At 39.4% G+C, this 25,552-nt stretch overlaps 1 protein-coding gene across 4 annotated transcripts in view; it reads right to left on the reverse strand.

Annotated features, from left to right (window-relative positions):
- Mga (MAX dimerization protein MGA) overlaps positions 1–25,552 on the reverse strand; it is a 91,813-nt gene that overhangs the window by 54,382 nt on the left and 11,879 nt on the right. For 3 of the 4 annotated variants that reach the window (XM_038329616.2, XM_038329619.2, XM_038329618.2), the window contains exon 2: positions 3,801–4,926. In XM_038329616.2, the coding sequence (XP_038185544.1) occupies positions 3,801–4,861 (1,061 nt within the window). In that variant the 5' untranslated portion in view covers positions 4,862–4,926. Of the gene's footprint in view, positions 1–3,800; positions 4,927–11,836; positions 11,943–25,552 lie in introns of those variants that run through there. The other variant, XM_038329617.2, reaches the window with a different exon arrangement.

Consider the following 25,552-nt stretch of genomic DNA (forward strand, 5'->3'; position numbering starts at 1 on the left):
GAGGCAGCACAGGCTACTTACTTTGACACTTTCTCAAAAAAAAAAAAAAAAAAAAAAAAAAAGGAGGGGGGAGTTAGGGGTTAGTCCTGTGGTAAAACACGAGTCTCTGTAGTCAGTTCCCAATACAAGCAAAAAACAAATAAAATAGGTAGTAGGTAGTATATGAGCAGGGATATAGTTAAGCTGGTAGAACATCTGCCTGCCATGCCTAAAACTTTCACTTCAATCCCCACAACTTAAGACAGGAAGAGAAGGAAGGGAGAAGAGAAAGGAGGGACAATAACATGTAAAATTGATAGTTGGGGGCTGGGTAAATGGCTCACTACTTGAAGTCACGGCAAAATTGGAAGAATGGATGGCACAATCAAGAGACAAAGCAGCTGGGCGATGGGGCCACAAGTCTGCCTCCACTCGGGAGGCAGAGGCATGTGGATCACTGAGTTCGAGGCCAGTCTGGTCTACAGAGTTAATTCCAGGACAACTAGGACTACAAAGGGTAACCCTATCTCAAAAAACGAGAGAGACAGACAGACAGACAGACAGACAGACACCTTAAATCCCAACACATGGGAGGCAGAGGCAGGAGTATCTCTAAGTTTGAGGCCAGCTTAGTATACATATGGAGCTCCAGACCAACCAATAGTGAGACCCTGTCTTAAAAAAACAGAGAAGGGAAGATGCAAAAGAGAACAGAATAAAAAAATAACATCAAACTAGTTGGGAGTCAACAATGACTAATTTTAGAAAAAGACACTACAACAAAAGGTGAACTATGTAATAGGACCATAGTAGGGCAGTTGGGACTATAAAGTTCTATTAGTTTAAAAAACAATGTAGTTTTGACCTTAAAGGTACATAAAACTGAACACGGAAAGAAAACAATAACCAAGGAAGACTCTCTCATATATAGTTCTCAGTCATCAGAAAAATGAAACCTAAAACTATAATGCTCTCACCTTTAGCAGTTCTACACATCACAACCCAGGACACTCTAGTTAGAGTGACTAGGCGAGGGGAGGGAGGGGAGGGGAGGGAGGGAGGGAGGGAGGGAGGGAGGGAGGGAGGGAGGGAGGGAGGGAGGGAGGGAGAGCTTAAAACAATTTTTCTTAAAGACAAGGTCTACTTGTTTCAGGCTGACCTCAAATTTGATATATAGGTGAGAATAACCTTGAACTTCTGATCTTTTTTCCTGCCTTCCCTTCCCAAGTGCCAGGATTACAGACATGTAGCACCATAGAGGGTTTTTTTTTGTTGTTGTTGTTGTTGTTGGTTGGTTGGTTTTTTGAGACAAGGTTTCTCTGTAGCTTTGGATCCTATCCTGGAACTAGCTTTTATAGACCAGGCTGGCCTCAAACTCAAGAGATCTGCCTGCCTCTGCCTCCCAAGTGCTGGAATTAAAGGTGTGCCCTACCACCGTCCAGCCATGCACAGTTTTTATGTGGGGTTGGATATCAAACCTAAGGTATGGCCTATAGTGGGCAAGCATTCTATAAAAGGTGCATCAAAAGTCCTAAAGTACAGTTATCCATAAGAAATGCTTGCAATCCCTATACTTTTTCTATACACAGGTAATTAAGATAAACCTCAATTCATAAATTAGGCACAATAGATTAAAAACAAAGAATAATATCATAAAATTATAATACACTATAATAAATGTGAATGAGGTCTCCTCTAAAAGTATTTTACTATACAGAACTCACCTTTTTTGTGATGAACTTGGAAAATACCTCTGATTAGATACATGAGATAAATAACACAGCACTGTGCCAACAGCATAGGATAATATATAAAACATAAACCAAAAACAACAACTACAATCCTTCCACAATTCCCTTTCTTATTGAGAAGGCTACTAAGTGACTAGAGAGCAGGTAGCATACACAGCATGGATATCCTAGACACTGGAATGCACATCTCATGCAGGACAGTGCAGGGCAACACAGAATTTCATCATGCTATTCGTAAGTGTTCAACTTAAAAATTAATACATCATTTTGAAAGGAAGTTCAGTACTATATTACTCAGAACATATTAAGTACCACTGAGCTACACCCTTGGGCAGAGAATCTTTCTGTAAATGTTTAAAGGGTTTTTGTTGTTGTTGTTGTTTATTGGGGTTTTTTTTAAATGCTTAAGTAAGGTGATAGTAAGAAACAAATCTGTTTTTAAAAAAGAAATGGGGTGACTGGAGGGTTACCAGCTGTTAAAAGCATCTGCTGTTCTCCAGAGAACCCACATCATGTAGCTCAAAAATACCTCTAACTCCAGCTCAGGGGAATCTACCCGCTCCTGGCCTACACAGGTACCAACACATACACATTTAGCATATACAGCACATATAGCACATACACACACATTTAAAAATAAATAAAAATCAGTCAGGCGGTAGTAGCACATGCCTTTAATACTAGCATTCAGGAAGCAGAAGCAGAAAGATCTCTGTAGACGGCCTTGTCTACAGTACAAGTTCTAGGACAGTTAGGGCTACACAAAGAAACCTTCTTGAGAAACCATAAATAAATAAATGTTAAACCAAAAAAAAAAAAAAAAAAAAAAAAAAAAAAAAAAAAAAAATTAATATTCTTTTAAATAAAAGAATCTTTTAAGTCAGGCATAGTGATGCATATCTTTAATACCAGCACTTGAGAAGCAGAAGCAGGAAGATCTCTGTGAATTCAATTCCTGCCTTGTCTACATAACAAGTTCTAGGCCAGCTAGGCCTACATAATAAGACCCTCTCCCAAAAAAATTGAGAATAAAAAGAATCAGAGTCACCATGGGTAGACATCTAAAATTCACCTGTATATCCAGTAGCTGAGAAAGAGACAGAAAGATCCTGAACCTGGGGCCAAGATGAGCTAACTATAGCAAGCTCCAGAAGACTAGGCTATACACTGAAACCTTGACCCACCCCAAAATTTAAACTAGAAGCATCTGTATATACATACACGCATACACACACACACACACGCACACACACAGGCTTTTACAGTGGATAATACACAGCCTCTTTTTCAACAGTGCATATATGTACATACAGACAACTAAAATGAAGAATCAGTATAAAATATAAAGAAGTTGAGTACCTCTTATCTGAAATGTTTGGTATTTAGAAGTACTCCACCTTTTGGAGAATTTTTTTTAAACACAAAAGGTTCAATTATATACAATGAATTCATTTCTAGAAAATATATTAGGAATATTTTCACAGATAGTAATTTTTTGATTCTATTTTATTTGGGCAATATTTATTTATTATGGCTATAAATTCAGCTTATACTGAGTACACTTAGGCCTTAATTGGATAAACTGTTTCAGTTATAATTTAATTTTTTCTCCCTGTTCCACAATCATAAATTGTCTATATGTGTTAACAAGGAACAATCCACAAATAAATAAAGTTCCCTATTTTGATAAATTTTCCAATCTGGCTGCAATTCTACAACCTGAACTAAGTAGCTATTCTTTACACCAAAATAAGCTGTCAAAGAATTAAAAGCAGGTGGGGTTTGCTTTACAGTAACTGATATCAACATCTACTGCATTCCACGAAACCAATGAACTAATTCCAAAATCTGGCCCATCTCAATCTTCTTTTTATCTCTAAAAACAGAAAAACTATTTCTCAACTAAAGAGATGATCAGTGGGCAAAGGTGGATGCCACCAAGCCAAATGACCTGAGTTTGATATCCTAGACCCACATGATGTAAAAGGGAACACCAATTCCCTAAAGCTGTCCTTTGACCTATACACACACATACAACACTAAATAAATATAAGAAAAACTATGACTCACCTTTCAGAAATTTCATGCTTCAACTGAGGAACTTCAAGTGCAGAATCAGTATTCATAAAACCAAGAAAGTCTTGTTTTACATTATGGAGTGGCTTCTCCAAGCCTAGGCCTGATGTTTCATGACCCTTTAACACAGGATCAAAATCACCTGAATGTATTTCTGATCCCTCGCCTTCAGTAAGACGAATACGATGACCAGGAGAACTAGAAACACTATTCGCTTCTTGATCAGAACTATTCCTTTGTTTTCCATCTCTCTGGGGCTTACTGCTCAACCCATCATCCCGAAAGCCTTTGGCAAATGGATTATAATCTATTTTCAACTGGGTAATCTGAATGTTTTGATAAGCTGTTACTGCAAAGAATTCAGTCTGGGGGAAAGTAAAAGTATGAACACCGGGGCCATTTAATTGTATCACTTCTGTAGCCTTTTCTGCAGGCACCAAATGAAGCCTTGGCAGGTAACGGTGCATAGAGTGCAAGATAATATGACCTTCCTGGTCCAGTGTATTGTTGGTAAGTTTGAGTTTATAAAAAGATACTGGCTGATGCATCCAATAATGACCTGTGGAAGGAGATTCTGGATGAATAAAAACTCTTCCCAAAACATGGGGTTCAGCCTTCCCACTGGGTTCCCACCAACGACCATTCCATTTATAACGATGGTTATCCACAGGAGATATGTCCATTACAAGGATATACTTTAAATTTGAATCTAAGCCTGTTATCCAATAGCGACAATAAGGAAACATGCGTCTTCCTTGCTTGGTCAGAATCATCTCTGTACTTCGATTATGGAACTCATTCCACATACTGTTGTTATCAAGGGTAACAGTGATTCTTCCCACAGTACAATCAGCTGGAAGGCAAATCTTCCCTTTAGATTTTCCTGGTGATGACACCCTACTAGACAAAGCACAGGTATCTCGATTAGTAACCAAAATTCCTTGATCAGTTTTGCCATTTCCTGGCTGTTTGAGGATGACAAAGAAGGTAGGTGCTGCTCCTGTCACTGTCCCACCATCTTGATTAGCTAATATAATTTGCTGTTTCTCTTCCATGATTCCAGTGAGAAATTCAGTAGTAAGAAACTGTAGTCAACACATAGTCACAAATGCTTCTCATCCTAAAAACAAAAACAAAACAAAACTTTAATCAACTCAGAATTTTGCAAACAAAAATACAACTGTGATGACTGGAACTCTAGCTCATCTGGTAGAGATCTGTAGCACTCATGAGGCCTGGGTTCAATTTCCAGCACTGCATAAACCAGGAGTGGTGGTGTAAGCCTGTACTCTCAGCACACTTGGGAGACGGAGAGAGAAAGAACACAAGTTCATAGTCCATGCTTGTCCAGCACTTGTCCATGTTCCAGTAAATAAACCCCTGCCCAAGCTACTTAAAACTCAGTGGAGGCCAGTGAGATGCCTCAGCAGGAAAAGGCACTGGTCAGACAAGCCTCTTGATCTGAGTTCAACCTCTGAACCTTACATAAAAATGGAGAAAACGGATTCCAAAATTTTACTTATGTCTTAAATCTCCATGTTCATAAATAGGCATGCAGATCCACACAAACACAGTAACCATTTATTTTAAAACTTTAAATTCACTGAATTACAAAAAAAAAAGAAAAAGAAAAACACTGAACTTGAGAAAACTGGTTTCAACTGCAGAGGGGTGGAGAGGAAGAGAGAAAAAAAGGGTGATGAACAGAAATAAAATGATTTAAAATCTGCTGGGTGATGGTGGCACATGCCTTTAATTCAGCACTCGGGAAGCAGAGGCAGGCGGATCTCTCTGAGTTCGAGGCCAGCCTGGTCTACAGAGCAAGTTCTAGGACAGATTCCAAGCTACAGAGAAATTCTATCTCAAACAAACAAACAAACAAAAAAGGATTTAAAATCCATTATATACAAGTATGAAATTGCCAAAAAAAATAATTAAACCCTGGAACACATGAGATCCTGCCTCAAAAGAAAAAAAAATACAACTGATTATGTTATTCAAAAAATATTCCTAACTCTATTCCTAACTCTCTTAAGATATTGCTTATAACCTTCTTTCAATCGCTGTAAAGGTATTCATTCTACAATACCTAATCACTCTTAAAAAAAAAGTGGGAGTTCTTAAGACAGAGTCAGAGTCTCACTATACAGAACAGGCTAGCCTCAAACATTAATCCTCCTCTATCTGGCTCTCAAGTACTGGGATTATTACAGGCCTAGGCCACTACATACAGTTATCCTAATCATTTCTATCATCTTTGTAAACTAATTTTAATCTAATCTAATGAGTTAATAATTATTTATATCCTATCTCTCAAAAAAATAATAACCCTGTAATCTTACACAAACTAAAATTATACATTTGTTTTAGAAAAACTATATAAACTGGTGTGGTTCTCATGATATCCTAGCACTTAGAAGGTTAAGGCTGGCCAAGCAGTGGGCACATTTGCCTTTAATTCCAGCACTTGAGAGGCAGAGGTAGGCAGATCTCTTGTGAGTTCAAGGCCAGCCTGATCTACAGGGCTAGCTCCAGGACAGGCAGGGCTACACAGAGAAACTCTGTCTTGAAAAACCAAAAGGTTAAGGCAGGTTAAGATTACTTAAGACCAAGGGCAGTTGGACTACTAAGCAGTCAGAGAAGCTCTTAGGTACAGAAGATGGCTGTTCTCTTTGGCAGAAATCTACCTTAAACTTCTACTTGCTTTCAAATAAAACAACTTTCTACTTCAAAAAGGGGGAAAGGGAGACGTAGGCTCAGTTGGCAGAGTAGCCACCTATTAAACCAACTAAAAAGCATGAGCATAGTGGCTTGGCACATGCTTATAATCCTAGCACTAATGAGATGGAAGCTAGAGAGTCAGAAGTTCAAAGTCATCCTGAACTATGTGAGATCCTGTCTCAAAAAACAAAACAAGCAACAACAAAAAAACCAACAACAAAATAAAACTAAAGGGAGAGAGGACAATGAGAGGGAAAAAATAAATGCATAAAATGAAATAATTTGCATTTTAAAAAGGAATGGTTATGAAATAATTTACAAAAAGATTCAGTTATATCAAATTCTTTGGGGATGGGTGAAAATTTTAATTTTCACTCCCACTCTAAAGAGAAACTACAGAATTAACTTTATTATTAGCTGTGCTGGGAGTTGAACGCAGGGCATCTAGTATGCTCAGAAAGTGCTCTAACATGAACTATATACACAATTCCAGAATTAATTCTTTATACGGCACTGACATGACTTCATAAATATCATATCCAGCTAGTTCTAGAGCGGTAATTCTCAACCAGTGGGTCACAGCCCCTTTGGAGTTGCCTAAAACATCACAAAACATAGATATTTGAATTATGACTCATAACAGTAGCAAAATTACAGTTACGAAGTTATGTGGTTGGGGGGGTCAACCACAACATAAGGAACTGTATTACAGTTAATATTAAACTGTATTAGGAAGACTGAGAACCACTGTTCTAGAGGGATCCAATCTTTGCCTCACCAGAGCTGTGATAACAAATAGGCTATCATGCCCACCTGGCTTTTTATCTGGGTACTGGAGACAAGAACTCCAGTCCTCACACTTAAGTGCTTCATCTCTCCAAGTCCTGGTGCCCATTTAAACTATGAATTTTATGTTAGGTGAAGTATAGCTCAAAAGTTACTAACAGCAGCACATGGTGGCACATGCCTTTAATCTCAGAACATGGAAGCAGAGGCAGGAGGATCTCTGTGAGTTTGAGCCCATCCTGATCTATAGAGAGTTCCAAGACAGCCAGGACTAAGTAGACACTGTCTCCCAAAACAAAATGTTATAGCCAGACTTGATGGCTCACACCTACAATCACAGCCATCAGAAGGCTGCTAAGGCAAAAGCCATGAGATGAGATCAGGATAAAAGGGGCTGTGGGATGTGTTACAGCTTTGAAGGGAAAGGTATCCTGGAAATCAGGAGCCAAGGAATAACACACACCAAACAACAAGCCTCACACAAGAGATTTACTGAGGAAATACTGGAGGGTGGGGATACCTCTGCTTCACCAAGAAGCAGCAAGAACTGAGCTGGAGGCAGGCTTTATATAAAGTTTCTTAGGCGAGAGCTTTCCAGGTGGCCTAATTTGGGGCTTTTTTACTCTGGAGCAGGGCTTGGCCTCCGCCATCTCAAGGAGCTGGGTCCTGCTGTTATGGTTTTCTGTGGCACAGCTAGTCATAGCCTGGCAGTTAGTTGGAGGTCATCAGGGGCAGGGCCTGGCCACTTCCAGCTCAAGGGGCTTAAAAAGAGGGAATCTAGTTCTTAATAATAAAGCACTAACATTCATGAGCAAAGATAAACTCTTCTGGCTTGGATTAGTTTTGTTTAATCTTGATGTTTGTTGGTTTGTTTTAGACAAGGTCCCTCTATTAGCTAGGCTGACCAGTGATGCACTCTTCAGAAATATATTGGGCTCTGGAGTTCTAGGATTCAAATGGCTTTAGTATGTGGATATTTATTTTATAGTGCTAGGAATTAAACCCATGGCCTAGAATAGGTAAAAGAATTTAAAAGAATTATTTTCTAAAACTGACTTAAGATTTTATCCATAAGGATAGTTTTCTAAAACTAGTATGTTTAGACCTTACCTATCAAACATTAACAAAGCAAAAAGTTTCACAAGTCACCTGGTGACTGTAACATACTTAAGCTTAAAGAACTCACCATAAGTTATACACCATAGTAGAAATAACTACGTTTAGCTTTTCCTTTGCCTAAATAGTTAAATGCTAAAAACTCAAATTGGGGAGGAGATGTAACTCAGTCAACAGAGTGCTTATCTAGTATACAAAAAGCTAATGCCCAGCACCACATTTAAAAAAAGAAGAAAGGAATGAAGGAAGGGACAGAGGGAGGGAGGGAGGGAGGGAGGAAGGGAGGAAGGGAGGGAGGGAGGGAGGGAGGGAGGGATCAACCAGGTGGTGGTAACTCACACCTTTAATCCCTTGAACTAGCCATACATAAGACCTGCCTGCCCCAACCCTCCCAACAAAGAAAAAACTCAAATTGCCTTATTTCAACTTTGTACACAGTCATCCAACAAAAAATGTGAAAATACACATGAAAACCAGGAAAAGTCAGAACTTGTAGGCTTGCATAAAATATTAAAAAAAAACTAAACCTAAACCAGGCAGTGGTGGCACATGCCTTTAAGCCCAGTACTTGGGAGGCAGAGTCAGGCAGATCTCTGAGAGTTCAAGGATAGCCTGGTCTATAAGAGTTAGTTTCAGGACAATTTCCAAAGCTATAAAGAAACCCTGTCTTGGAAAACTAAAAAAAAAAAAAAAAAAAAAAAAAAAAAAAAAAAAAAAAAAACAAAAACAAAACAAAACAAAAAAAAACAAAAAAACAAAAAAAAACAAAACAAAAAAACCTAAACCTAGCAATTTATTCCATCAGTTAACCAAAAAACATAAAATCAAAGAGCCAATTTATGGTCCCAAAGTATCAGGAACTTGAGATACAATGGCTACAATTAAAAACAGGATTCCCTTGTAGTGCTGGTAACTGAACCCAGCCAGGGATTTTCACATGATATGCACCTGGAATACCACTGAAATACATTGTCAGCCCTATAATTGATTTTTCTCATCTACAGCTCGTCAATTGGTGAACATGCTGTTTCACACTTATGAAGAGCACTCTAAAGTCTAAGATAGCCATAAATGTCCATTGCAAAAATCAAATGTACTTTAATCAGGAAAGGAAGGAAAAAAACCTCCTTTTCAGCAATACTGGAATACTCTGTATTTTGCTCTCTTAAAGTTTTAACAAAGAGCACAAATCAGTGGTGCCTATCTTTGATCGCAGCACTGGAGAGACAGAAGCAGAAGGATTTCTGTGAGTTCTAGGCCAGGCTTATCTACATACATTTTAAAATTCAAAAATGTTTGGTTCAGCCTTTTCTCATCAAGCATTTACCTAGATTACAGTGCATTAGTAAGGGCCTTAAATTTAGTTGTAAAGAGAAAACTTCTTGGTGATTCTTGACGTTCCTAACTACATACACAGCCTCTAAGGTATATGCTTTAAAACAGTGTAGCAAAGTGCACCAAATGTAACAAACTCAGAGTACCAATTTTTTCATCCAGTGGTGTTGGTAAATTTTTACTATAATTGTGACCCTGATACAACCCACAAATCACACTATGTAGCAATTTAATGATTTACATACTGTGTCAAGAAAATTTAACTACACCAAGTCAAAATTCCAAGTCAATTTATTACTTTTAAAACACAAATTTCGAAAGATGGTCAGCACCATTTCTGAATGTTACCCTTTCAAACAATAAGTTACTGTATTATGTATGGCAGGTTCACTATGATGTTTGTTCCTTAAACCGCATTTTGAAACTTAAATTTTATTAAATATTTCCATTCCTTGGTATCAATCTAAAACAATTCAGGCTAGTAAGCTTTTAGGTGCCCACGAACTACTAAGTAGAATCTGAAAAACCTTTACAACAGAAACGGGCAGAGAATTTGAAAAAAAAATATGCCAAAGCACCAAGAGAACTAAATTTCCTTTATGTTGTAGTTAAGGGCACCCAACTCACTACCTGTGAATTTAAAAAACTAGCAAACAAAAGAAAAAAGCCCCAATTATTTCGCTTTTCAACTACAGAAGACAGCTAGCCAGAAACGTGAAAAAAAAATGTCTCAAAGAAAACTCTTATGGGGTATAATCCCAAGGATCACGTGCAGCCAGGCGGAACCCTGTGGTCCTAGGGCTGTTCAGTCGCTTTCGGTTACCTTGGAGACTACACAAGGAGCCACCGGGCCAGCCCATTTCCCAGCAGCCGTCACGCCGGCACCTTAACTGCAGCCTTGCTGCGGCGTCGTGCCGGAAAGGAAAGCAGGCCTGGCAGGGATTACTAGGCACTTGGCCACTTAAGGTTGGCGAGCTCAACACGCAAAGGCTGAGCATAAATGGGCCCTAATGTCTCAAGATCCACGTGTCGGATCCCGCGGCGAACAAGGGTGGGTCTCCCTCAGACGGAGATTCTCCCGTTCTACCAATCAAGTCACCGTCCTTTTCACTCTCCACCCATCCCTGCTTCCATCATTTAGCCGGAGCAAAGGAACATTTCCGGGGAACGAAAGTGAAGGCAAAAAACTTCACAGCAATGCAATACACTCTGCTAACGATTTCTCCAGTTCGAAAAGACTCCCAACTTCTCTACATAATCTTCGAACACAGATTCCCCAATTTAGTGGTGGTAAGCTTACTAATGCCCCTGCTCACCTTACAAGACACAACCTACTTGAAAATTCAACAGAAAGGGGAAATCCTATGAACAGAAAACCAGTCAAGGCTGCCCACAGAGAAAAATAAAACACCTGCTCTTCCCCCACCTGTTTTCTCCACCTCCGATTTGCACTAACAAATCACAGGTCCTTTGTTTACAAAGTTCTCACTCCCATTCAACTCACTCAACACCCCCTTCCCATTAAATTAGTGGTCTTGCTTTCATTTGACCAGAAATTAAAACGCTGGGGGACGTTTGTATAGGTGTCAAAACACAACATCAAGTTACTTAGAGAAATCGACGTGGGTTGTTTCCCTCGGAGAGTTGAAACCCCGAGAGATGAACTCTAAAACTCGCGCTTATTCAGCACAGGTTTAGACCTACAGCCAGGCTAAAATTCGTCACACAGAACGTGCCATGCTGTTCAACACCCCACGCACGCGAGGGCAGGGCCGAGCCATGGGCACTTCTCACCCCGCCCGCCTCGTGGCCACGGTCTCCGGCGTCGATGTTCCTGGTTAGTTCTCGGATCGACACGGAAGTGAGGTCGGGGAGGAGCGCGAGATGACATGCGCAACTCACTCAAGGGACCAAAGGCTGCATCGCGCAGGGCCAAGCCAGGCCCAGGCGTGCGAAGCTCTCTCTGCGGAACGCTAGTCAAGCCATTCAAATACACAAGTGGTTTAAACTCTCAAAAAACTCCAATCGGGCCACTACTGAAGCGATGCCCTCCACCCAGGCCCGAGAGTTACCGTGCGGGGCGTGGTCGGCCTCACCCCGAGTCCTTCATATCCCTCTAGGGGCGGGTTAATCTGAAGGGTTCGCACACCGTGTGTCCGCTTCAGTTGAAGAGCTTGCGCACGCACCGGACGTCCACGTCACCGCGCACGCGCTCCTACCCGCTTGGAGCCCCCCGCGCAGGCGCAAAGGGAGGCGCGAGCAGCACCTCTTCACCCCTCCCCCAACATCAGGAAGCCAAAAGGCCCGGAGCAGCGTCAAGACCCTTGGGATCCGCCCCCGGAGCCGAAGCCGCAGTCTTTTCACGTCTTAGAAACCCAGAAAGAGCTACTGAAGCTTCCAGAATCAAGAAAGGCGAGGCAGGAGAGAGGTACCCAATACCTTCAACCTTGTACTCGAAGCCTTCGTGAAAATTCTGAAACCACAGCCCACCGGGCCTTTCTCAACTAGACTTTTGAGCCTTTCCCAGGGGATCCTCAATGGTCCCGCCCTGCCGTACCCGGCCCCACCCACACAGGGCTTCGTAGACCCACCCTGGCTTCACAAGTCCAACAAAAAAGAATCTGAGGACCTCCTGTACAAAGTACTGAGGGGTTGGAAAGCGCCAGAGCACTGGAAAACTATGAAGCAAACACCATGTAAGAAGAGTAAGCAATTTTCCAATATTCACCAACAAAGAACGCTGGGAAAATAAGAGAAAGCTTCCCTGAGAGCAAAGAATGGAAGCTTATGCCTGTAATCACAACACTGAAGCTAAGGCAGGAGGATTGCTGCGAGTTCGAGGCTAAACTGAATTCTATAGTCAGTTCCAGTTCCAGGACTGCTTAGCCTGCTGAGACACCCTGTCGAAATGAAAAACAAAGGAAAGAGAAGTTCGCTAAAGGATGGAGAGCTGCCACTAAACTGCTGATACCAAGATGAAAGATGTCTTAAAAAACAATTTGCCTGAGAGCTTTGTCTAAGATATAGTGATTTGATCCTGTGTATTTTTTGTTTCTTCAAGGCACTGAAGCTTTAAAATGCAAAGAAACCATTAACCAACAATTATATCAGGCTGTTGCAAAACTAGGTCAAAGAACAGTATTTCTCAACCAAACATCAAAAATTTTAGTTTTCTTTCTCTGCTACTTACTACTTTCATGCTGCTAATACACCAGTAAATAATGTTTGAAGTGAATGGGGGTACAAAGAATTGAGTAGGAAGACAGAAACTGCAGTCCACATTCCTAAACTTTACACTCTCAAAAGAACTGAGAGATAATAGGTAAAGTTATTCTGTGCTACTTGACAACACAAACACACTTGGAAAAAAAACAAGACTGTAAGGATAGAGCCAAGAGGATTGATTTGACTTGCTTCTTTTCACTTAGCTCTTCCTGAGAAGACATGCAATACATAGAAATTGCTTATTCTAATCAAGTCCAGAACTAAAGTTTACAGACTTCTGAAATCATTCTGAAAACCATGATTCAAACAAGAGCATTCAAGATCTTAAGCAGGACTGAAAAAACAACCATTTCCTTAAGATGTTCCTTTTCAACTTCAAGAACCAAAATGCCTTCTCAAGGGTTGGGATGTTTCCTCAAAAATTCCATTTCCTGAGACTAAAACTTGAGTTTATTTAGTATTAAAAATGTCTACCCCTAAGGTATGAATGACTTCATAGCACCTCCAAAAAGACAACCCTAATAACCTCTCTAATTGAAAACTCAATGAGAACAACTTGCATAAAGAGGGCCATGGAAATGCTCTTTGGTGCTCTTTCCCTGCTCCCCTCAAACATGAGATGCCACATTTCAACAACTTTCAACAATTGCTTACTGATTTTCACTTATAAGACTCATTGGTTTTCTGAGCATAATTTTTTTGCCAAAATCCTAAGTATATTTGCCCTGACATTCTGGGCTTTCTTCTTTTCTCTGAAGACTACTCTCACCATTTCTAGAGCTTCTTGCAGACCACCATTGCTGACTCTGACTCAAAAGGCATAACTTTCTTACACTCCCTCCAACTAACAAGATTTACAGCTTGCCCATCCTGTCTCTGTCTCTGTCTCTCTCTCTCATGAAATGGTCCTCCAGGTTATTTCTTTTTTTTCTTTTTTGTGGGGGGTGGGGGGTGGGGAGGGTTACTCTGTGTGTAGCCCTGTCTGTTCTGGAACTAGATTTATAGACCAGGCTAGCCTCAAACTCACAAGACTAAAGGCATGTGACACTACCATCTGGCCAGGCTAATTTTTTTTTAATTAATACAACATTTTCAAGAGGCATCACTAGATGATCTAATGGGTCACTACCCACAGGTTTTCAGAGTGGCGTCTACTTAGCCTATAAATGTTGAAAGTTAGAGTCTGAGAGTTCTCTGAAAATTGTGTTTTTATATACTAACCTACAATTAATAATTCAGCCATATCTATTTCAGTGATTTAGTTGGGATTTACCAAGTAACTATTTTGCTTAAAAAAGGGTTTTATATATCCCTGACTGGCTTCAAACTTACATACTCAAGGCCAACTTTTCACTTCTGACCTTCCTGACTCCATGTCCAGGTACAAACAGATGCTACTGACAAACTTGGTTTATGTATGCTAAGTATCACTCTACCAATTGTGCTATATTCCAGTGACCAAGTGACATGATTATTTGGGTTTTTTTGGTTTGTTTGTTGTGGGGTTTTGTTGTTATTTTGTTTTAGGGTTCTTTATTTGTATTTTGATTTTTTTGTTTTTTGTTGTTTTTGTTTTTCAAGACAGGGTTTCTCTGTGTAGCCTTGGCTGTCCTGGCACTAGCTCTATAGACCAGGCTGGCCTCGAACTCACAAAGATCTGCCTGCCTCTGCCTCCTGAGTGCTGGAATTAAAGACGTGAGCCACCACCGCCCAGCTGTTGTGTTTTTTATATTGCTCTTTCAAGTAATTGCATAAATGGTTACATTCTACTTTCAATGCAGTATTCTTCAAATTGTACTTAGTTATATTCTATTTTCCTTTAAAGTCCATCCTTGGCCAAATGTGATGGTACATACCTTTAATTCTGCACTTAGATGAGGATGCAGGTGATTCTCTGTGAAATGTGAGGATAGCCTGAGCTACATACTGACAACCATAGCTCCATAGAGAGACTTTCTCTCAAAAACCAAGGGGGTGGGGGCGCAGAAGTGATTAGCCAGAAATTATGGTGCATGCTTATAATTTTAACATTCAGGAAGATCATTAACTGCCAAACAAGTCAAAGCTATAGAGTAAGTTTCAGGTCAGCATGAACTATACCTATCTCCAGAAGAAAGGAAGAAAAGGAAAAATACAGCAGTGGTAGAGAGTACTTAAAAAGTACATGTGCAAAGCCCTAGGTTCAATCTCTAAAAATCTAAAAGCTACAACCATATGCATTTCACAGTGCGATTAGAGTGGGGAGGAGTTTTTTTTTAAAAAAGATATTCTTATAACCAAAGTTTTAAAATGCCAAGCCAGGACTGCCTTGAATATAGCACAGTGCCAACCTAACCACTAAAGCTGATGCTAGCTAGGCTTCATCTTTCTTACTGGAATTTTCAACTTGTTTCTCATGGCTCACCTTGTTCATTCAAGCCTAACTCACACGATCTTTCCCTTGATTTTTCTTGGTTTAACTTTCAAAATTTTACTAAATATTGAGGGAGGAAAAAATAATGCATAGAATATAAAGGATCTGTCTAGAATGTACAGATTTGATCTATGTATATTTCGTATACATGCATTTTGTTAAGCAAGGAAACTGCCTCCCAGCACTGAGAATAAGCCTGTGCCACCACACCCAGCCTTTTATGTGGATGCTAGGATTCAAACTCAAATGCTCACACTTGTGTGGCAAGTGCTTTACTGGATGAGTTATTTTCCTAGTCCATCCTTACACATACTTTTTCTACTCAATAAATAGAATACCTGCTAAATGATGAGGACAAAGGGAAATATTGTCATCTCACACACCATTCAAATTTCTACACTAGAACGCTTGGGATAACTTAAGTAGCAGATTCAACACAAAAAAAAATGTATCTTAAGCAATTTATTCAGATTCTACCTTTTCAGTTCTTCTAAAATGGTATGCCTTTTTTGAGATTTTATGTGTATGGCTGTTTTGACTGCATGTATGTCTGTTTACTAATGTGTGCCTGGTGCCCATGGAGGCCAGAAGTGGATATCAGATCTCCTGGAGCTGGAGTTACAGTTTTGATCAGTATGGGTGCTAAGAACCAAACCCAGGTCCTGTACAAGATGAGCTGTTTGTAACCACTGACCCATCTCTCCAGCACCTAGACATACCTTTCTTAAATGATTAAAAGAAAGCTGGGTGGTGGTTGCATGCACCTTTAATCTCAGCTCTTGGGAAACAGAGGCAAAAAGAATTCTGTGAGTTTGATCAACCTGGTCTAGAAGATAAGTTTCAGGACAGCCAAGACTACACAGAAGAACCTTATCTCAAAAAACCAAAAGACAGAAAAGAGTAAAAAAAGGGCTTCACTATTACGAAGAAAGCATTAGCACCCCTGATGGAAAGAGTCAACTTCAAAAAGTTGTCCTCTCACATCCACATCATATCATACACATACAGCACTGGAAAAAAAACTTAAATGTATTCCCTTTTACAGCCTCATATGGCACAGAACCATGTTTCTCACATTTTACCTAAGGGGATCTTCCCTAATCTTTCATAGTTAAATGTCACTTTTAGTTAAACTACTAACAAACAGAACTGGATGGAATATAGCAAGTGTACTGCACAGTTGGACTCACAGAAAAACCCAAAAGCCTATATGGCAGAAGAAAAACACTGAAAAATTATACAAATACATGAAATAAATCATACTTACTTTCCATGAAGAGCACCACTGCCTCTCAAAAATAGATAATGGTAATCAACATAGGAGTTTCTGCCACCAACTCCGATGTCCTAAATACAATTCCTGGCAACCCACATAAAGAGCCCGGCAGTGGGGGTGAATGTCTTTGATCCCAGCACTTAATAAGCAGAGGCAAGTGGCTCTCTGGGTTCAAGGTCAGCCTGGTCTACAGAGTGAATTCCTGGACAACCAGGGCTACACAGAGAACCTTGTCTCCAATAAAATAAAATAAAAACCTACCTACCATTAGTTGCCTTCTAATCTCCATATGCATTCTGTGGCACATGTATGTACATATACACCCCACACATACATACACATAAATCAAAAAAGATACCATTTACTATATCATGTTTTATTTATTTTTAAAGGGGAGCATTTTAAGATTAGATACTAGAGAGGGCATACCTTACAATGAATAATCATTTTAGAAAGCTAAAATTTATTCATATTTCCTTAGTTTTTTCTACACTGTAAAATTTTACATTTATTTATTGTGTCTATGTTTAACTGTGTGAGCACACATACCACAGTACCTTTATGGAGCTAGGAAAAAAACTGTGGGAGTCAATTCTCTCTTTTCTATCATGGGTCCCAGGGGTTAAACTCAGATCTTCAACCTTGCCATCAAGTGCCTTTACCTATTGAGTCATCTCACTGACCTATGAATAATCTTGATACATTTATATAGATGGAAGATTTATATACCACTGAAAATGTCCTTGCAGACATATGATTTGGTCTTCTGAAGAAAAAAAAATAGCACAAAACAAACTCAGAATGGGATATAAATCATCTTGCCAAGAAATCAATGGTCAGCTTCTTCTCAGAACAATAATGTCTAAGCAAGGAAACACTCCAATCCAGAACAAATAGCACTTGTAAAATTAATACATTACTAAGTATCAAGTGGGAAGCTGGGCGGTGGTGGCACATGCTTTGAGGAAGGCAGACACAGGCAGATCTCTGAGTTCAAAGCCAGCCTGGTCTACAGAATGAGTTTCCAGACAGTCAGGGCTACACAAAGAAATGCTGTATGGCGGGGGGGGGGGGGGGGACACACAAACAAGGGGGGTGAAAAGAAAGAAAAGAAGGCTAACTAAGCATGGGCCTATGAGTGATCCAGTAAGCTGCATTTCCTCCATATTTCTGCTTTAAATTCCTGCTTGAAGTCCTGCCCTGAATTTAAACAAAGATGGACTTATAAGCTGTAGGCTGAAATAAACCCATTCCTCCTCTAAGTTGCTTTTAGAGTGTTCAGTCACTGCAACAGATGCAAAGTAAAAAAATTAATTTTAATTATTAGTTTAATTAATTAAAATCACTTAAATACTTGTTGAGTACTAATTACATGTTAGAGAATAAAGCATAGGTAAAAGAGTAAATAAAAGCAAGAACCCTCAAGAGTAGATACATGAACGCAAAGTCATAGCTTGCAGAGTTCAACAAAGCTTTGGGGGGGCACAATAAGAAAACAAAGAACATACAGGGTCTAAAGACACTACAAAAAGGATTCCCAGTGGTTTTTTGTTGTTGTGTTTATTTTTCTGAGAAAGGGTCTCATGTAGCCAGGCTGACAGTAGTGATATTTTGTTTATGTTTTAACAAAGCTTGCCTGAAGATCAGCCAATAGAGGTCAGGAAGTGGTGGCACATACCTTTAATCCCAAGACTGGGGAGACCGAGGCAGAGAGAGAGCTCTATAAATTCAAGGCCACCCTGGGCTACAATCTGTCTAAAAGAGTAACAGAGCTCACAGAAAGGTGATCCCAGGACTTGGGAACTCATGCACTGGGGAGGTGGAGACAGGAGTGATATAGCTGGGCAGAGAGAGTAAACAAAAGCTCAGTGCAGTCTGAGGATCACCCTGCAGTCTGAGGAGACAGTGTGAGTACAGGATCACTCCTTCAGTCTGAGTACTGGTAGAGGTAAAAGGTCTCTCTAGTGGCTGGCCACACTGCTTCTGTGATTTTCAGCATTAACCCCTATATCCGACTCTGGGTTTTTATCATTAATACCAACTAGAATTTGTGCTACAACTGACCTCAAATTCATGATTACCCTGTTTTGTCCTCCTGGGCACTAGGATCAGAGGCATGAACAACCATCATGTGTACCATCTACAAAATCAATAAACAGAAAAACAGTAAATGATCCAAAATTTGGAAATAGGATTTTCCCTATAAAATAAAAGGCCTTTGGAGAAAAAGAAGATTGGTGCTGGAGAGATAACTCAGCTGTTAGAGCACTGCTGCTCTTGCAGAGGACTCAGTTCCTAGCACCCACATGGTCCTTTACAACTGTTTGCAACTCCAGTTCTAGGGTAGCCGGTATAACTCTGCAGGCACCAGGCATACCCACGGTACGTTTAAAGACTGCAGTGTGCATACATTCAAATAAAATAAAAATATTTTTAAATGAAAAAACACTTCAAAATATCAGACATGGTGGTGCACACCTTTAATCCCAGCACTCAGGAAGCAGGGGCAGGCAGATCTCTGTGAGTTCAAGGCTAGCCCGGTCTACATAGTGAATTCCAGGATAACCAGGGCTATGTGGAGACCTTGTCTCAAAAACAAAACAAGAAAGAAAATAAGACTTTAAAATGTTATTAGCATACAAAACAATATTTTTCATTATGAAATTTTCATATGCATAAATCATTGTATCTTGCTCACATTTCCACACACAAGAATAAACCATGAGCTAGCAACGTGATACATGCCTATAATTCTAGCACTTGGGAGCAGGGGTAGAAGGATCGAGTTCGGGAACATCCTTAGCTACATAGACAGAACCTCTGTCTTAAACGAATAAAACACTTAAACAGAGATAAATGCAACAAGAAAGACTGACACAAGGTAGATTATCAAATTCACTAAACAGGGAAGCAGATTATGTATTGATAACTTCCCTATGAAATGAGCCTGAGCACTTGAACAATATAATATCATGTCTTGAAGTCCATGAAGCTCATGATATAAATTCACCTATTCAAACATTTAGATTATACTCTATACTGTTAAATATTTGTTGGAGGTATAAAAAGAAAAACTAGCTGAGCTCAAGCCTTTAATCCCAGCGCTTGGAAAGCAGAGGCAGGTTGGTCTCTTAAGTTTGAGGCCAGCCTGGTCTACAGAGTGACTTCCAGGACAGTAAGGGTTACACAGAGAAACCCTGTCTCAAAAAACAAAAATAAAGCCGGGCGGTGGTGGCGCACGCCTTTAATCCCAGCACTCGGGAGGCAGAGGCAGGCGAATCTCTGTGAGTTCGAGACCAGCCTGGTCTACAAGAGCTAGTTCCAGGACAGGCTCCAAAGCTACAGAGAAACTCTGTCTCGAAAAACCAAAAAAAAAAAAAAATAAAAAAAAATAAAAAAAATAAAAATAAAAAATAAAAATAGTAATAATAAATAAATAAAAACCTATAAAAACAATGGAGGGAGAAACTACCCTGGAGTTATTACTAAGGCTATTTTAATAGTAAAAGTCTTCAAATGTTAAGCACATAAAGAAGGGACTGCCTTAGTAAATATCTCCCCTCAGAAAAAAATAGAAAAAAAATTATACAAAGGAACATGATGCAAATAAACAGAGGATACCTTAATTCCTTAAGTCAAGCATTTACTGAGTATGTAGCATGTATAAATCCTGGAAAACAAAGACATGATCTCTGCCCCCAGTAGCTTGCAATCACTGATCATACAATTTATTATAATCAATGATCATCAGTAACAGCAAAGACTAAAGAATGCTACTGGTTTTCTCTGCTAAATGTAAAGGAAGCACAAAGGATAATAAAATAGGACTAAGAGTACATAGAATTCCAAAAAAGCTGGGGATGCAGCTCATTAGTAGATAATTTGCCTAGCATACAGAGCCCAAGATTTGATTCCTAGTGTCACATAAACCAGGCATGGTGGGACAAGCCAATAATATCAGCAATCAGAAGGTGGAAACAAGAGGATCAGAAATTCAAGGGCTTTCTTGGTCACATCAAAGCCAGTCTCAAATATATAAGGACCTGTTCTCAAAATAAAAAATAAAAAACAGGAGAGATGGCTCAGAAATTAAAAGTACTTGCTGCTCTTGTAAAGGACCCACTTTCTGTTTCCAGCACCCACATGGTTATTTTAATAGCAGTTCACAACTGTAACTCTAGTACCAAGTAATCCAGTGCCTCCTTCTGAACCTTGAGGGCACCAGGCACACACACTTGTGATATACATACATATACATGCACATGTATGCACAGGCAAAACATTCATACACACAAAATAACAACAAAAATATGCAAACAACCCCCCCAAAAAAGGAAAGGAATGGAAAAAAATAAAGCAAGACATGATAGCTATACCAGTAATCCTAGCACTTGGGAGGTAAGACACGCCCCACAAGTTTAGCCCACAAAGCCAGCCTAGGCTCCTGTTGTGTAACAGTTTCCTACCAGAACTGAAACATTTCATCCTGCAAGAACCCCCTTTAAGGGCTGGAGAGGTGGCTCAGCAGTTAAGAGCATTGCTTGCTATTCCAAAGGTCCTGAGTTCAATTCCCAGCAACCACATGGTGGCTCACAACCATCTGTAATGAGGTCTGGTGCCCTCTTCTGGCTTGTAGGCATATATTGTATATATAATAAATAAATATTTTAAAAAAGAAGCCCCTTTAAGCAGAAAAGTAAACAACTCATCACAGCATCAGGAAATCCCTGAAACTAACCAGAAAAAGCCAATCTCAAAAAGCAAAAAAAAAAAAAAAAAAAAAAACCAAGAAGTTAATTAAAGCTGTGTGACTGTTATGACTGCACTGTTGCAAAAGTTATACATTAAATTCTTTCTTTCAGCTAGGTAATGATGGCCCACATCTTTAATCTGAGATTTGGGAGAGAGATGGAGGTGGGATTCTATGAGTTTGAGGCCAGCCTACTCTACAGAGTGAATTCCAGAACAGCCAGAGCTACCTGGAGAAACTCTGTCTTGAAAAAACAAAAACAAAAACAAAATTGCCCAAAATTTCAGGAATATGTCCTAATTTTTTTCTTGCCTTTAAGAGAAACTAAAAAACTATGCTAGATCCTATAGTTACTATGGCCCTAGGCACTATGCCTACTGTGCCTAATAGAAAAAAATCATTATTGTTTCCCAAGGCTAGCTTATCTCTCTTTAAAAAAAAAAACCTTCTTTTTAATATTTATTTATTATGTGTACAATATTCTGTCTGTGTGCACACCTGCAGGCCAGAAGAGGGCACCAGACCCCATTACAGATGGTTGTGAGCCACCATGTGGTTGCTGGGAATTGAACTCAGGACCTTTGGAATAGCAAGCAATGCTCTTAACCTCTGAGCCATCTCTCCAGCCCGCTAGCTTATCTCTTAATAGTACTTGTTCTTGTTTTGTGATGTTTATTTTTCTTATGTTCTTTTTTTTTTCCAGACAAAGTCTTACTTTATAGTCCAGGTCAGATGGAACTCATAGCAATCTTCAGCAGCCTCCAAAGTGCATGGATCACAGGCATGAGCCATTAATACCCAATTTAACAGAACTAGAACAGTAACATTCATACGTACCATACGTATAGATGGTAACCTATATACTTCTAGTTATCTCTTGAGGTAGAGAATGAAAATAAAAAGCCAGCTTATTTTTTCTCACCTTATTAAGCAAAATACCAGTAAGATAAACAGCAAGATTTTGGGTTAGACTTCATATGATCTTAAACTTTTGGTTTTGTTTTTGAGAAAAGGGTCCTGTTGTGTGACAAAACTTTTTCAGGGGAGACACAACAGACCTCAACTCACCCTAGACAGGGAGTACACAACAGATCAAAGTACGGATACCACCAAAGTCCAATTTGATGAATGAGTTTTATTAGGGTTACTCACAGGAATATAGGTGAGGGGTTGTAGGAGCAGGTTTGTCAAAAACAAAACCAGGGCTGGGGATATAACCAACTGATAAGAATGCTTGTCTAGTATACATAAGGCCCTGGGTTCAATTTCCAGCACCAAATATATTAGTACACATCAATAATTTCAGCATTAAATTAAAAGGTAGAAGCAGGAGAATCTTAAATCCAAGGTCAACCTTAGCTATATGGAATCCTGTTTCAAAAAAGGGGTAGAGGGACAGAGAGCAAGATGGCTCAGCAGGCTAAAGTCACTTGCTGAACAAACCTAGAGACCTGAGTTCAATCCCCAGAACCTACATAAAGATAGAAAGAAAGAGTGAACTCCTGGGGCTGAAGAGATGGCTCAGATGGTAAGAGCATCACTGCTATTCTAGAAAACCTGAGTTTAATTCCCAGCACCCACATGGCAGCTCACAACTGTCTCATGCCCTCTTCTGCCTTCTATGGATACCAGGCCTACAAGTGATACACAGACATACATGCAGGCAAAGCACCCATATACATAAAAATAAATGTTTAAAAAAAGTGAATGCCACAAAATTATACTTTAATCTCCATGTATATGGTTTGGCATGTACATCCCCCCTTCCCATAAACACATCACTCATATGTACACACAAATGCAATAAAAATTTTAAGAAAGAAACAAGGGCTGGAGATGTAGAGCATTTGCACAGCATACACAAGGTCCTCGGTTCAATCTCTAGCACTACAAAATTCAATCGACAAATGGATTTAAACAAATAATTTCATTTTTGTCATTATTCATAGCTCCCTTAAAGGTGTCAGGAAAGAAAACAGAAAAAGTCAGAGTGTGGCCTTCTATCTGAATTTTTGGCCAGCCTGGTCTACACAGAAAGTACACTACACTAGAACAGCCAAGGCTAAAGAAATCCTGTATTTAAAAATCAAAAGCTGACAGGAAAGGTTTGCCCTACCCAAATCTTTGGTAAAAGCATTATATTCAGAGGATAGTATCCGCAAAAGGAGGAGGAATTATTACAGTATTAAGAAGAATGAGGAAATTCAATACACTTCTATATAAATATAATCTGAAAAACTTTGTTCTTTTCAAATATATCCCAAATGGCACAAAATCTAATTATCTTAAGTTCTTAGTGTCAACATAAACTGCTGGAAGTCGGTGTGCACTGTTTAAAAAGCCAGTTTAAAGATTGAAAAATAACCTGCAGTGTTGAAAAGCTTTCATTTTCAAGACAGAAATACAGTTAACAGTTTGGATTCTTTTTGTTTTTATTTTTCAAGACAGGTTTTCTCTGTGTAGTCTTGACTGCTTGGAACTCGCTCAGAAGACCAGGCTGGCCTCAAACTCATAGAAACCCACCCAGCACTCAAGTGCTGGGATTAAAGGCGTGCCCTACCACAGGCCAGGCCAGCTAAGACTGGAAAAGACTAACAGATGCATACTCCTGATAAGGCCACCTGGTAAGGAAAGGGCACATTTGTATTATAGTGCTCCTTCCAAACTGAGTGAACATAACTGAGAACCAAATTTCAATGTGTCTACAAACCTCTATTTACCAGTTACAAGGTTCCATTTCCATTTCTTAGAAGTCTAAAATCCTCTAGATTTTAAGATTAGTGTTAAGTCAATGTCAAGGTGACAAAGACACAGCCCCACAGTGCCTCCCTTCAACACCCTGAGGAGTTTCCCTCAACTTTTAAGTGCCTTGACTCAGGCCAAACCACAAACCAAATTCATAGCTTTGATACTAAAAGAATTTCAAACTAGCCAGTATAGTAAGCAGAGTTAGAAAGTTTACTAAAGATATTTTAATGTTTTATCAATTTTTTGAAGATTCCATATATCATACTCATCTCTTCCCCCATTAAAGACATTTTAGTATTTAATATTTATTTATGGTATTAAATTCAGGTCCAGGGGACCCAGTGCCCTCTTCTGGCCTATAACAACTTGGTGCACATAAACTTACAACATGTTCATACACATAAATAAAAATAAATGAATCAGTCTTACTAGGGAGTCACCAGTGGTGCCTCAGTGTAGTGCACCTCCCTTCCTCACTGATGGCTCTGGTGAGATTCTAAAAAACTGCAGGTTTATGGCTGGGAAGAGAGCAGTTGTCATGGAATTTGCCTTCAATGTGGCAAGTCTAGCAATTTGAGCAAGAAACTGCTCACCTGGACTGCTTGATAGTATGCTGTATGAACTGGATATGCAGGACCCACAGAAAAGTGACTGCTGAGCTTTCCAAAAGATGGGATGGTCCTTCAGGGTTCCTGCATCATGAAAGAGTCTGTCAGATATTCTATAGGACACAGAAGAAAGCAACTGATGAACTTCGCCATTACAAGGCAAAACAGATCTTCAAATTTCCTACTTCATAGAAAAGTCTGCTGAATTCTATGGGCCTGTAAGCTGAAGATGGACGCCCCAACATTACAGAAGAACTTTGGATGATGTCTCTGTCAATTCTAAAACTTTGGAAGTTGTTTACAATGCACTTCCTGTTTACTTAGGCAATATTACATCCTTCTGGGGTCTTTGAAGAGTTGAAGACAGATAGTTATAGTTTTCCTTAGTTATGATAAAGAATAAATTAGATATAAAACTTTAGACTTACAAAAATAAGGGTTGATAGAGGTTTTCCTTAATTTCAAATATAAATGGACTAAATATTGTAACTATAACTCTTGTTTGATAACTGTTTTGTATATGCAATTTTACTATGTTAAAGTTAAAATCTTTTTATTTAGATAGAAAAGGGGAGATGATGTGGGATGCCCTTCTGTAAATGTGTTGTTCTTATTGGTTAATGAATAAAGTTGCTTTGGCATATGGCAGGGCAGAATATACATAGACTGGAAGAGATATAGAGAGTGAGTAAGCAGAGTCACGGCGACACCAGATAGCTGCTGAAGCAGAGATGCCCAGAACTTTACCCGGTAAGTCACAGCATTGTG

Source organism: Arvicola amphibius, chromosome 5 (assembly GCF_903992535.2).
Source record: "Arvicola amphibius chromosome 5, mArvAmp1.2, whole genome shotgun sequence".
Lineage (NCBI taxonomy): Eukaryota > Metazoa > Chordata > Mammalia > Rodentia > Cricetidae > Arvicola > Arvicola amphibius.